Here is a 12,554-nt window from a genome sequence, read left to right on the forward strand (position 1 = left end):
AGGCCCGGGGGCCGGACCTGGCCCACGGGGGGCTTAGATCTGGCCCGCGGGACTCCCCTGGAAACAGCGAAGATGTCAGGGTTCCAAGTTATACCCCCAACGAAAGAGGAATCCGAGGCTTGAGGTTCCTCAAAAGTTCCATTTTATTAGAGATGTCATATTGACACAACCCGAATCTGAAAGCTTCCACGTTTCCCCCACCCAAATGAAAGTCCAAGTCCCTGCCCATCACCCACCTGTCCGTCACATGATCCAATCAGGCACCCTCCCAGCTGGAGATGCCTCCCAGTCACACCACTCCAGGTGCAGGGCAAAGTGTCCTTGACTCCCCGAGAAAGAAATGTTATTTTGACTGTCTCTCTCCCTTACTCCATATAATCCCCCCTCCCAATTTCCCACAGCACTAAACGTGGCAGGTCTGAAGCCCCAGTGCAAAAGATGGCGTCCAGGCTTGACAGAAGGACTGGCCCACGGTGCCCCAGTCAGCAAAAATGGAGCTCGGGTGGGGGCTGCATGTGGCCCTCCTGAGCTCTGCCTCCGCTGCCAGAGGGTTGCAAGGAGGGTGTCGTAGCCGGAAACGGAGCTCAGGAGGCCGTTTTTTCTGGCAGGCCACCACAGGCACCCCCGACACGAGTTATGTCGATGCCCACCCTGGTTCCCCAAGGTCAAACACAAAGCTGATGCAGCCCTTAACGAAATCGAGTTTGACACCCCTGCTGTAGATGAATCGGAGATCCAGCTGCTCTGATCTTACAGAGAGATCCCGATGGCTTCGTTTGCTGTGGATGTCGGAATTTATTTTAAGAGCTGCAACTCAAAACAAAAAGTAACTGGACGCAAGTCTGAGTCTCTGCCGTAACCCGAGGCTCTCCTATCCGAAGAGGCCGCCCTTCAGACTTCAAAGGAATACGCGATCATGTCTGAGCAACGCAGGAGGGCTTCCCTCTGAATCCCCAGAGGAGTCTGAAGCTGAGAAACCTGGAAGTTCAGGATGTCGATGTCCGAGGCTCCAAATAAGGCCGTGACGTCCACCTTCTCGTACATGGCGAAGTTCACCGGCTGGCCAGCCATGGCCAGGAGGCTGCGCAAGTAGCGTTCCCGCAGAGCGACCCGTGCTTCTTGCTCCTGCTCCAGGTTAGCCGGGTCCTTGTATGCTCTGGGAGGCAGGCTGCTGGGCCCCAGAGCCTGGAAGCGAGGGGCATTGGGATCAAAACCGCGACTTGACCCGTCGGGTCCACGGGGTAGGCGCAGGACAGCTACGGGCACCGTCATTGTCGATCCCTGCTTAAAAAGAAAGGGGGGGAAAAGATAACGCAACTTCATTCGGAATTAAAGATAATAGACAACGGGAACTGATGCCCTCCAGATGTTTTAGATTGGGGGGTCTCCAACCTTGGCAATTTTAAGACTTGGGTCAACCCTGAAGCTGACCAGGCCGAGGCCATCTTGGGGCTTCAGTGTTGCCACGCTGGAGCTGAGGGATAGGGAGGAGGGATTAGAGAGAGCTGGGGTTTCCTAGTCAAAATAAAACACTTCCTCTTGGGAACCAAGGGCATTCTCACAGCAGGCCATGTGGTCATAAGTCAAGCTGTATCAAGCCCTCTGCTCCTAAAATAGAGATTTGGTCCTTTGATGGGCCAAATTGTCCTCATTTTGACTCGGTGACAACTAAGGCCTTGCAATCCCAAATTCTGTGGAAGATGGAGAAAGTTGGAGAAGACACCGCTCTGGTCAGGCTGGGGCCTTTAATGTAAAAGATCAAAGACACATGTGAGCCCTGGTGGCGCAGTGCTTAGAATGCTGCGTTGCTGAAAAACAGCTTCTATCCCAGGGAAGGAACTATATTGAATTCTACTGTATGGTGCAATATGAATGCAATATCAGGGGTTTTCACTGAAGATGGCATTTAATTTCATTGTACGAGGTGCAATGACAATAAAAGAAACTATTAACTAAAAGGGTATCCAAACCTGGCCACTTTTAAGACCTACAGACTTCCCAGCATGGCTGGCTGGGGAATTCTGGGAATTGAAGTCCACAGTCTTAAAAGTCGTTAAAGTTAGACACCCCTGCTGTAATGTACCGTGGGCAGTTCCATAGTGGCCGGATGGGTTGAAGAGGAATCAAAAGAGCCCTGGGAAATGTTGGCTAAAGGATAATTAATTGGTTTTCATGTCCAGAAAATTAGCCCAAAGAGGGTTACGCTCTCCTGGCGCATAATTCAGCCCTGGGGGGGCAGTTGTAGCTACGGTGACCTCCCTCCACCCCCGATGACCCTCTGGAGATGTGGCTGAACAACAGGAGGCCTGGCTGAATCCCAGACACAGGCACCGGGAATATCATGTATGCTTGCTATGCGCGAGCAAAATATTTTCCAACTTTTGCTTGGGTTTCTGGGACGAAAAGCTCCAGGTTTCAGTCTCAGAAGAGACAACCCCCCTCCCCCCCCCAGTCCCTGGTCAGACAACATTCCTGCGTGGTGTGTTTGTTCCAAACGGCCTGCGCTGGCTGAAGGCCCCTGGCTTCCGTCTTCTGTTTATGCCCTGTTTATGCGCTCTTTCCACAGACAGCTCATTCTCCCAGTGTGTTGTCTGGCAGGAGAGGAAGTTCCTGGCCGCTGGAAGCCCTCTCCAACCGGCCTGATAAGGACCTGGCTCAGACCTGCTGCACTCCTGGGCATGGGGCCAGGGGCTGTATGGGGGGGGGGGGTTGGCAAGGCTGGCTTGGGTTGTGATGTGGGTTTCTGGTGGAATGTGACCTGCGATGGATGAACATTAAAGAAACAGCCACGGGGTTCGACATAAAAAACAGCGTTGATTTGGGGTCGCTCTGCAGGGCTAATGGCGAAGACCCATCCAGGGACAGAAGACTAGGAAAGGGCTGCTAGACTTGTGTGACAAAAGGCCATACAGTGAGATCCTTGGGGCTATCGGAGCTTGGTGGTTTTCTTGCAGGCGTCTCATTACCAAGCTAGGTAACTCCCCCCCGACATTAGAACCACCACCGACTTCCGCTCCTTCCGGCAGAAACTAAAGACTCACCTGTTCCGACTGGCTGGCCTGGCATAATTTCAACGCCTATCTCCTGGCATTTATATTTTTACTGGTTTTTAAGGGGATTATTCTGTAGACTTAATTTTATTGGGTATTGGGATTTTAATGTCTGTTTATTTTAATTATTTATTAGCAATACAGTCCTGCACATCTTTTATCCTCCTCTTATCCATCTATTTTATATTTGTATATATATACTGTCCATTTAGTAATTTTAATTGTTTTAATTTTGTTCTTTGACATGGACTGTACACCGCCCCGAGTCCCTTTCGGGAGAGGGGGCGGTCTATAAGCGCTAATAAATTGAAATTGAACTGAATCCGTGCCAGAAGAGAGTAGGATTTGTGTAGTAGAGGAGGAGAGGACAACGACTGTGGGATTCTCGGTACTCTCTAAGCTTGTTTTCTTGCAGACATTTCATTACCAAACTAGATACATCATCAGTGCTAGAAGGATGTTGGGTTTGCGCTCTGTAAATCCTGTAAATGTAGTACTGGTGATGTAACCCAGTTGGGTAATGAAACATCTGCAAAAAAACCAACAAGCTCAGAGCATCAAGCTTCCCACAGTCCTCTTCTTCCTCTTGGAAGTTTGGGAATTCTGGGAGTTGAAATCTATACATATAAAAGTCACCAAGGTTAAGAAACTTCATCTGGGCTTTCAGAAATGTTTCCCCATCAGAACCCTCATGTTTTGTCACAATCTAGGCGATGGCAGCTATCAATCAGTTTATTATAGACCAGAACAGATAAAAACACCCAGTAAGTATAGAATTAAAAATTCTAGTATAAAATCATAAATAACAACTAAAATCTGGAATAAACTCCAGGCCAATGGCAAGTACAAGGGCTGGCAGAATGAGCTCTGACACAGGTTGACATGATGACATCTGAATAACAGCCCAGTGTAGCAAAGGCCTTCTAAAGGTTTGACCAAGGGGGATTGTGGGAAAAGGCAGCCCCCTTCCGGGCTCGATGCTATCTGGGAAACGGATCTTGGCAACTACCAGCACGGAGTTCCGAATGCCCCTTCTTCTGTATCTGGGCCCAACAGATGGCACACGGGGCTTCTCCAGCGGTGGGCAAAGAGCCGCTGTGGTGTTGCTGCAGGGTGCAAAGAAACGACAACTTTCAACCGCTTGTTTGTTTTGGCTCCGGCCACTTGCCTGGCTGACATCACATCCTGAGAGCAGGGAGACCGGCACCTTCACCGGCAGGGTAGGCACAGCCCAGACAATCGGAACGAGTGCCGGGACCTGCTTTCTCTCTCATTTCAAGGTGGACAGGGAAGGCCAAGGGGACTCGCTCTGCCCCTGAGGTCTCCAAGAGGCTTTCCTGCTATGGGTGACCCAGAAGAGCTGGGAAAAGCTTGAAGAGCAAGCGGACAAGGAAGAGGCCATTAAGTGGGGGAAGGAACATGGATTCTTGTCCAACGTTTGCAAGTAAGTCCTCCTTCAGGATAGGTGGGTGGTAGGTTAAAAAGAAAGGACTACAAAACCAATGCTTCTTCTTTACTTAGCTGGTGTTTGGGAGGAGCACAAGCCGTCCTCGACTTACAGAGATAAGAGCCCCAAATTTCTGTTGCTAAGAGAGGCAGTTGCCAAGTTGAGTTTGGTTCCATTTTACTACCTTTCTTGCCACGGTGCTTAACGGAATCCCTGCAGTTGTTCAATTAGTGACACCGGTTGTTAAGTAGATCTGGCTTCCCCGTTGACTTTGTTTGTCAGAAGGTCGCAAAAAGTGATCACATGATCCCGGGACATGGCAGCCGGTTGCCAGGTGTCTAAATTTCAATCGCATCGCTCTGGGGAGGCTGCAATGGCTGTTAGTGTGAAAAAATGGTCCCAAGTGACATTTTTTCCAGTGCTGTTGTGATTACAAACAGCCACTAAACAAACTGTTGTAAGTTGAGGACTCCCTGTACAGGTGACAGGTATCTTTGTTGGTGTTGTTATATACCTATTGATCTATGACCTAACTGTACACTGTGAGCTTCTGCACTAGAGACAAATTCCTTGTATGTCCAATCCCACCTGGCCAGTAAAGAATTCTATTCTATATATTTTCCTTTGAGAAGCAGGCACAAAGAATTTCATTTGTTCATGTCTGCCAGTGAATTCACAGAAAAAAAGCAACAATAAAGGTTATGTTATATGCTACATTTATCCATCATTCATTCCCTCTCTCTCTCTCTCTCTCTCTCTCTCCCTCCCTCCCTCACCTACCCCAACGTCGCCAGTTCCACAATGATTTCTGGTAACTTGCCCGTTTGGATGATTTTACTCGTACCTCTTGCCTTCTGGGCATCCGAGAGTCTCCAGATGGCATCGCCAGGCACTGCTGAGCCCAAGAGCAAACGCATCCCAGAGCAGCTTCCCCTCCAAATCTTCCAAACCGTCCTGTTGAAACGGCTGGGCTTGCAAAGGCGGCCAGAGCCCAAACCCAAACTGCTGGTCCCCCAGTACCTGCTGGATCTATACCGATTTTCCTCCAGGCAGCCTCCAGCCTCTCCAAAGGACACCGAGCAACCCTTCCTGGAAGGCCGAGCAGCGACAGCCAACACCGTGCGCACCTTCCATCATGTTGGTGAGACCCTGGCTCCATTCCCCACTTTAATGGGGCTGAGGGAGGAGAGAGGGGAGAGAAAGGCTGCGTCGCGTTGGGAGCTGAGGCACAAAGCTTAAGGTGGTGGCAGGGATCAGAACCTATAAAACTCCCTTGAAAAAAGAACCGAGGGGCAGAAAGCTACAAACGTCACAAGCCGATGGGGCTGCTTAAATGGGATGGACTTAGCTCAATGGATAGCGAGCCCAAGTTGGCATGCTAAAGATCCCAGGGGAGAATCACCAGCTATCTCCAGGCCAGAAGCTTTAGGAGGCAGGGTGAATTCTCCTCTTTCTTCTTAAGAATCTGCAGCCAGCAAAGCAGAGAGTGCCAAGTTTAGGCAGACCTTCAGCCTGACTTCTTCTAACTCTTTTAAATATTCCGCGGCAGATCCACCGACCACCACGACCCAAAATTAGAAAGATTCAGTGGAAGGAATGAGCTGGAAGGGGCCTTGGAGGTCTCAAGCAGGAAAACCTATACCATCTCAGACGAGTGACTGTCCAGTCTCTTCTTAAAAACCTCCAGTGATGGAACACCCACAACTTCTGGTGGCAAGCTGTTCCACAAGTTATTTGTCTTCACCGTCAGGATGTTTCTCCTTAATTCCAGGTTGCTTCTCTCCTTGCTGAGTTTCCAACCATTGCTTCTCGTCCTGCCTTCAGGTGCTTTGGAGAATAATTTCACCCCCTCTTCTTTGTGGCAGCTCCTCAAGTACTGGAATACTGCTATCCCATCACCCCTCATTCTTCTTTTCTCTAGATTGGCCCTACCCAAATCCTGTAGCCGTTCTTTATATGTTTCAGTCTCCAGCCTTTGGTCCTCTTAGTCGCTCTTCTCTGAACTTTTCCCAAAATCTCAACATCTTTTTTGTAGTATGGTGACGACCAAAATTGGTTGCAGTATTCCAGGTGTGGTTTTACCGGTAGTGGTAGTAATATCTCAGGTGATATCAATCAGCCAAATGCCTAAACCAGGGGTGTCCAAACTTGGGAACTTTAAGACTTGTGGACTTCAACTCCCAGAATTCCCCAGCCAGCCATGCTGGCTGGGGAATTCTGGGAGTTGAAGTCCACAAGTCTTAAAGTTCCCAAGTTTGGACACCCCTGGCCTAAACGCTTCCCCAAGAGGAAAAACAAAGTCCAGTGGCCTTTTGAAAAAGCACCTTTGAGGCAGCCAGGACTTGGATGACTGAGAATCTCCACAGACATTTTAGGTTCCCCAACAGTTTATCTATGGAAGTCACTGTATTTTGTTGCTGTTGTTTATTCTCGAAAATATGGAGGGGGGTGGAGGCTTGTGCTGTCGCTGCTGAAGTGAGAACGGGACTAAAAGTTGTTAATTTGGATTCTGGTGCCATCTATGGAGCGTGGGAAGCTATGGTCACCCCAAAGAGCTTTGGTTGACTGCCAATTTCAGCGGCTAAAATATTCTCCAGTTCAGAGAAAAGAGAGTGTGTTGTGCTGGCGACTTCCTTGTGTGGTTGTTGTTTTACAACCACAGGAGGAAATGGCTGGTCTAACATGATAGCCATAAAAGTAAATGATGTGTTTCGAGCTTGCTCCAATAAGCTTTCCTTTCTTCTGAAGGCAAAAGCATGGAGGCTTAAATATAATTGGCTTTGGATCCCATCCTAGTGACTCAAGTCAACGGTCCTCTGATGGCAGGGGAATGTACACACTCACTTGCACAAGCAGCGGGTGAGGGCACATGCACTCCCTTTCTGTGAACGGCAGGCGTGCATACACGCCTCTGGTGCAAACAGAGCTGAACATGTCCATGCCGGCTGCTTGTGTGAACCATTCCACCCACCACCACCCCCGATCCACAAAGCCAGAAAAGTTGGGAAGTTCTGGTTTACGGAACTAGACAAAACTTCTATTTGAAAGACAATTCAATACAATAATACAATACAATAGTAGAGTTGGAAGGGACCTTGGAGGTCTTCTAGTCCAACCCCCTGCCTAGGCAGGAAACCCTATACCAGTGATGACGAACCTTTTTTGGCTCGCGTGCCACAAGTGGGGGGAGCGCAGGGGGGTCGAGTGCGGGCGTGCCGCACCCATAATGCAACGCACGACCACCCCAGTGCGCATGCGTGCAAAACGTGCGACCACCCCCATTTTTACATTTTTTTTGCCCTCCCCAGGCTCCGGGGGCTTTATAGGAGCCTGGGGAGGGCAAAAAGAGCCTCCCCCGACCCCCGGAGGCTCTCCGGAGGCTTCAGGGACTGTCCAGAGGCTTCCCTGAAGCCTTCGGAACGCTTAAAACCACCCTCTGAGCAAACCGGAACTTCCGGGTTGCTCAGAGGGTCGCTTTAAGCGTTCCGAAGGCTTCAGGGACGGTCCCTGAAGCCTCCGGGGGGGGCAGGTGGGGGCTCTTTTTGCCCTCCCCAGGCTCCTATAAAGCCTCTGGAGCCTGGGGAAGGCAAAAAATGGCTTTTAAAAAGGTGAACTCAGCTGGCCAGCGCACGCATGCGCGCTGGCCAGCTAACAGGGCAGCGCCTCGCGTGCCCTGACAAATGGCTTCGCGTGCCACTTGTGGCACGCGTGCCATAGGTTTGCCATCACGGCCCTATACCGTTTCAGACAGATGGCTATCCAACATCTTCTTAAAGACTTCCAGTGTTGGAAGTAGTTCTCAACTTTTAACTGTTTATTTAGTGACCGTTCGAAGTTACAATAGCAGGGGGGAAAGGGACTTATGACCGGTGTTCATATTTATGTCTGTTGCAACAACCCAGTTGCTTTGCTGGCTGTGGAATTCTGGGAGTTGAATTCCACAAATCTTAAAGCTGCCCAGGTTGGAATCCCCTGTCCTAGATAGAAATGACAAGGAAGGGCATGCTATTGTCTGCAGGTCACACTTGTGAGCTTCCCAGACACAACTGGTTGGCTGGAGAAGGACATAAGCGACAGGACAAGAGACTTCCTGTTAATTCCAGCAAGGTAGTTATTTGATTCAAATTGTCGGTCCCAAGTTTTCTTTACTTCTGCTCATTTTCCCCACATTTAGAGGATTCGGTGCATGTCTCTGAAAGCGCAGGAAATGCGTTCTACTTCCTGTTCAACCTCACCGTGCTGCCTGTGGAGGAGGAGCTGACCGCCCTCGAGCTGCGTCTCTACCACTCCCCGAAGGAAAGCCAGGACTTATACATCCACATTTACCACGCCGTGGATCCCCCGCCTGTGGCCCCAAACAAGAGTCGGCTCCTCACGTGCAAATTGGTGACACCCAGCCAGCCCCAATGGGTGAGTTTTGATGTGACAGCTGCTTTCCGGGAAGCAAGAGAACAGAAGCATGACCTTGGGCTTCTGGTCGAGGTGCAGCCTTCGAACCGCAGCCGAGACCTTCCGCGCCAACAGGTTCCCCTCCGTGCAAGACGCTCTCCCGGCCAAGAGGAGGCCCAGTGGGCTCTCGAAAGACCTTTGCTGGTCACCTACAGCCGTGACCAAAGAGGGCAACCTCTGACCAACCAAAAAAGGCAAAGCAGAAGCCGCCCTGTTAGAGGCAGAGGAGCAACCAAAGCCCCAGCCTCTGCCAGGAAACACAAGGGCCTGAGGCCGAAGACAAAAAGCAGCACCAGGTGCAGAAGGCACCGCCTCTTTGTGGATTTCAAGGCAGTGGGATGGAACGACTGGATCATTGCTCCTAGTGGCTACCATGCTTTCTACTGCTCGGGGGACTGCCGCTTCCCGCTGGCCGACCACATGAACTCTTCCAGCCATGCTGTGGTGCAGACCATCCTGAACTCGGTGAACTCCAAAGTGCCCAAGGCCTGCTGTGTCCCCACAGAGCTCAGCTCCATTGCTCTGCTTTACCTAGACCAGAACGATATGGTGGTCCTCAAGACCTACCAAGACATGGTGGTGGAGGGATGCGGGTGCCGCTAGAAGCCCAAAGTGCCCTGGATGGTCTTTTCTCAGCATTAAAACTAGGGGGCGGGGGGTTTAACTCTCAGTTAAAGCGACTGACAATAAAGTCGGGCCTCTCAAAGGCATTTCAAGTATTAATTGTAAAAGGGCGGGAGGGTCAGTACAAGATCACCGCAGACAAGGAGCTAAATAGGATCTTCCCCCACGGAATTAATTTATTTCCAAAAATCAGCAACAGCTCTGGACTTTTACAATGATATCTTCCCACAGGGGCTGCATTCTGCAGGCCGCTGTTGAAAACAGTAAAGCCGTTGTGATTAATCTCATGAGTGAGCAATTAATCAGTTTTGCCTGCCATCTTTTAAGGAAACAATTGGTCAACAACCACTCTGAAAATAACTTTTATCACTTTCAGCTAGCAGGGACTATGAGAGCTGTAGCTTAAAATAACTGGGATGCATGAAATTTCCTATAAGAGCTATGGTGGTGCAGTGGTTAGAGTGCAGAAATGCAGGCTACTTATGCTGCCTGCCAGCTGCCTGCAATTTAGAAGTTCGAATCCCACCAGGCTCAAGGTTGACTCAGCCTTCCATTCTTCCAAGGTCGGTAAAATGAGGATCCAAATTGTTGGGGGCAATAGGCTGACTCTGCAAACCACTTAGAGTGAGCTGTAAAGTGGTATATAAGTCTAAGTGCTATTGCTATGGCTACTTGCCCCTTATTAACGAGTATCTAGATATACCTAAAGAAAGCCGCCAGATGGACAATACATGATATATTTCTCAAGCTTATCACGGTAATAGAGCCCAGGCCAAAATTAAGACATGCTGAAACTAAGAGCAAAGGTACATAATTCAAAAGGAAAGATATCCGTGGAATGATCATTCAATAATACTTTGTTTTCTGTATTTACAACCATTTGGTAGCTTTGGAGAGTTTCTCCAGTCAAAATGTTGTTTTTAGCAGAATTATGAAGGCAAATATTTGGCACATAGGTGTCTTAAGAGGCAGAACAAGCCAGTCTTCCAATTGCATGAAGTTTCTTACCCATCATTTTGGCTGCAATCCCATGTGGGTCCTAGAAAGTAGCACAGAGTGATGTGTTTCCCCAGATTATTACTCTCTGGCCAGAAAGGGAATGGAATCTAACACGAAGTGTCTTCTTGAACCCATCCTAACATCATCTTAACATCAGGGCCTTTAAGTGGTGTAGGAAATTTGAGGAGACCCACCATTCCTGGCAACATGTTACAAACCTATGTATTGCCATAGAAGGATCTTCGTGGTTCATAACACATTGCCCAGGAATGCTGGGTTTCCTCCAGTGGTGGGGTCCGGCTTCCATCGCTACCGGTACGCTGTGCACAGGGCCGAGCATCCTCGTCGGGCACACGCACTGTCCATGCATGTGCACACCACCACCCTGCAACACCCAGCTGCTCGGCGGAGGTTGCACAGGCGCCTGGTGGGCCAAACAAGCCACTGTACCGGCATGGTGGCCGCTGCTCCAGGCTACCACCGGTACGGCTGTACCGGGCTTGTTTGTTTGTTTGTTTATTGGATTTATACGCCGCCTTCTCCCAAGGGCAGCATACAACATTAAAAAAAAACATATTACAAAAGTTAAAAAGGAAATTAGATAAGAGTATGCAAAAACAAACCCAATTAATATTAACAATAACATTTTAAAAATTAGATTAAAATTAACCATTAAATCAATCATTTATTGAGAATGGTACCCGGTGCTCTGGGCAGGATCCAGTACGCCCATACCGGGTGTACCGTCTGCAATCCACCACTGGGTTTATTCAATAATATGGCCTAGAGGTGGAGCTCTTGCCTCACAATCAGGAGGCTGTGAGTTCGATCCCAGGTAGAGCCAGATATTTCTCTCTCTGGGCACAATGAGAATATATCTGCTGCACAAAAACTCCTCATTGGCAATAGGAAAAGGCATCCGGCCAGTAAACAATTAGCTCCCTTCAATTGCCCAAACTCCACCCCAATGCAAGGAATTATGGGGGTCATTACAGGGAGATGATGATATTCAGATGGAGGCTACTTCTCACACGGCAATAAACCAAGGCTTATTTGTTGACCATGATTTGTTGATGTCAAGCCTTCCACCTTAACAAATAGTTAATAACCCATAAAAGGAATTCCTGGTTTTTTGGGGGTTTTTTGTGCCACCCCCCAGAAGACTCACATTTTCCTAAGAAACCCTGATTTTTTTTTTACCGTTTTCTGGGCTAACAGACAATGGTTTTTTTTTTAAAATCCTGGCTCCGTTTCTTCCTTGGGGTTATAGCAGAGCCGAAAATCAATCACGGGGATCAAGAGATGGACGGGATAAAGGGCCCAGCCGGGCAAGGCAGCCTAATGTAATAATTATGCAGGGCGCCCTCCTGGTTGGGACCCCTAACTCTAAAAACCTCCCCTTGGCCCAGAAAAGTAGCATTTCCGCAAAAATCCTTTAATTAGGGTGAACTAACTTGCGCCGGCCTGGCTGGAATTAGCTCCTCATGACAGCCTCCAATTCGCTCCTCCTGAGGCGACGGGATAACGGTGAGGAGAAGCGGCGTGACCTCTTTGCCCGGAAACACTCTAAAGCTCTTTCTTTAAGCAAATCGCTTAAACTAAGGTCCTCTCTGGCCAGAGGAGGACTGCTAAATCTATGGCTTTAGACTAATAAGCCGGGAGACGAGTAAGGCGCATGCGTCAGCCATTTTATTTTCCCTTCCCCCCCCTCCGTTACGTAGCCTTGGGAAAGTGAGCTAAGAAAGCGTGAGCTTTTCGTCAGAGTCAGGCGGTTGGGGCTTTATTTTATTTTTTGGGGTTCATTCCGCTTCCCCCATCGGCACATTCGACATCCTCTTTCGGTCGCCGGCGTGCTTTCATTTTGAATGTGGCGTTTTTAAAAGCCGGTTTCAATTCTCCGGTCTGAAACCACCCGGGGTGAGATTTTTCAGGGCTTCCCTTTCCTCGAGACACCGCATGAAAACCGAAAGTGCGGAACGGAAACC

General features: G+C 49.3%; 3 protein-coding genes across 4 annotated transcripts in view; 2 read left to right on the plus strand and 1 right to left on the minus strand.

The window, feature by feature from the left end:
• Window positions 1-11: 11 nt before the first annotated feature.
• On the minus strand, window positions 12-12,242 carry GEMIN7 (gem nuclear organelle associated protein 7). 2 transcript variants are annotated; one of them, XM_081962579.1, is made up of 2 exons: window positions 12,024-12,242; window positions 12-1,284 (listed from the first exon to the last, which is right to left on the minus strand). In XM_081962579.1, the coding sequence occupies exon 2, from the start codon at window positions 1,270-1,272 to the stop codon at window positions 892-894; it is 381 nt and encodes a 126-aa protein (XP_081818705.1). In that variant the 5' UTR covers window positions 1,273-1,284; window positions 12,024-12,242; the 3' UTR covers window positions 12-891. The 2 variants fall into 2 exon arrangements, with proteins under 2 accessions (XP_081818705.1, XP_081818704.1); XM_081962578.1 differs by having other exon boundaries at window positions 13-1,281; window positions 12,024-12,241.
• On the plus strand, window positions 3,382-10,993 carry LOC309396535 (bone morphogenetic protein 2-like). The gene is made up of 3 exons (XM_081961692.1): window positions 3,382-4,494; window positions 5,292-5,638; window positions 8,672-10,993. Exons 2-3 carry the CDS (start codon window positions 5,299-5,301, stop codon window positions 9,547-9,549), a joined length of 1,218 nt encoding a protein of 405 aa, XP_081817818.1. The 5' UTR covers window positions 3,382-4,494; window positions 5,292-5,298; the 3' UTR covers window positions 9,550-10,993.
• A 111-nt stretch (window positions 12,243-12,353) lies between the features above and the next one.
• PPP1R37 (protein phosphatase 1 regulatory subunit 37) overlaps window positions 12,354-12,554 on the plus strand; it is a 36,379-nt gene continuing 36,178 nt past the window's right edge. The window contains exon 1 of the mRNA XM_081962531.1: window positions 12,354-12,486. The gene's annotated coding sequence lies outside the window, so the exon portion shown is untranslated. The remainder of the gene's footprint in view (window positions 12,487-12,554) is intronic.

This window comes from Natrix helvetica (assembly GCF_964273705.1).
Source record: "Natrix helvetica genome assembly, chromosome: 9".
NCBI lineage: Eukaryota > Metazoa > Chordata > Lepidosauria > Squamata > Natricidae > Natrix > Natrix helvetica.

Coding starts and splice junctions, on each gene's coding strand:
- GEMIN7 (XM_081962579.1), bottom strand. CDS start 1,272: ATGACGGTGCCCGTAGCTGTCCTGCGCCTACCCCGTGGACCCGACGGG.
- LOC309396535 (XM_081961692.1), top strand. CDS start 5,299: ATGATTTCTGGTAACTTGCCCGTTTGGATGATTTTACTCGTACCTCTT. Junction 5,639..8,671: donor GCGCACCTTCCATCATGTTG/GTGAGACCCTGG, acceptor CCCCACATTTAG/AGGATTCGGTGCATGTCTCT.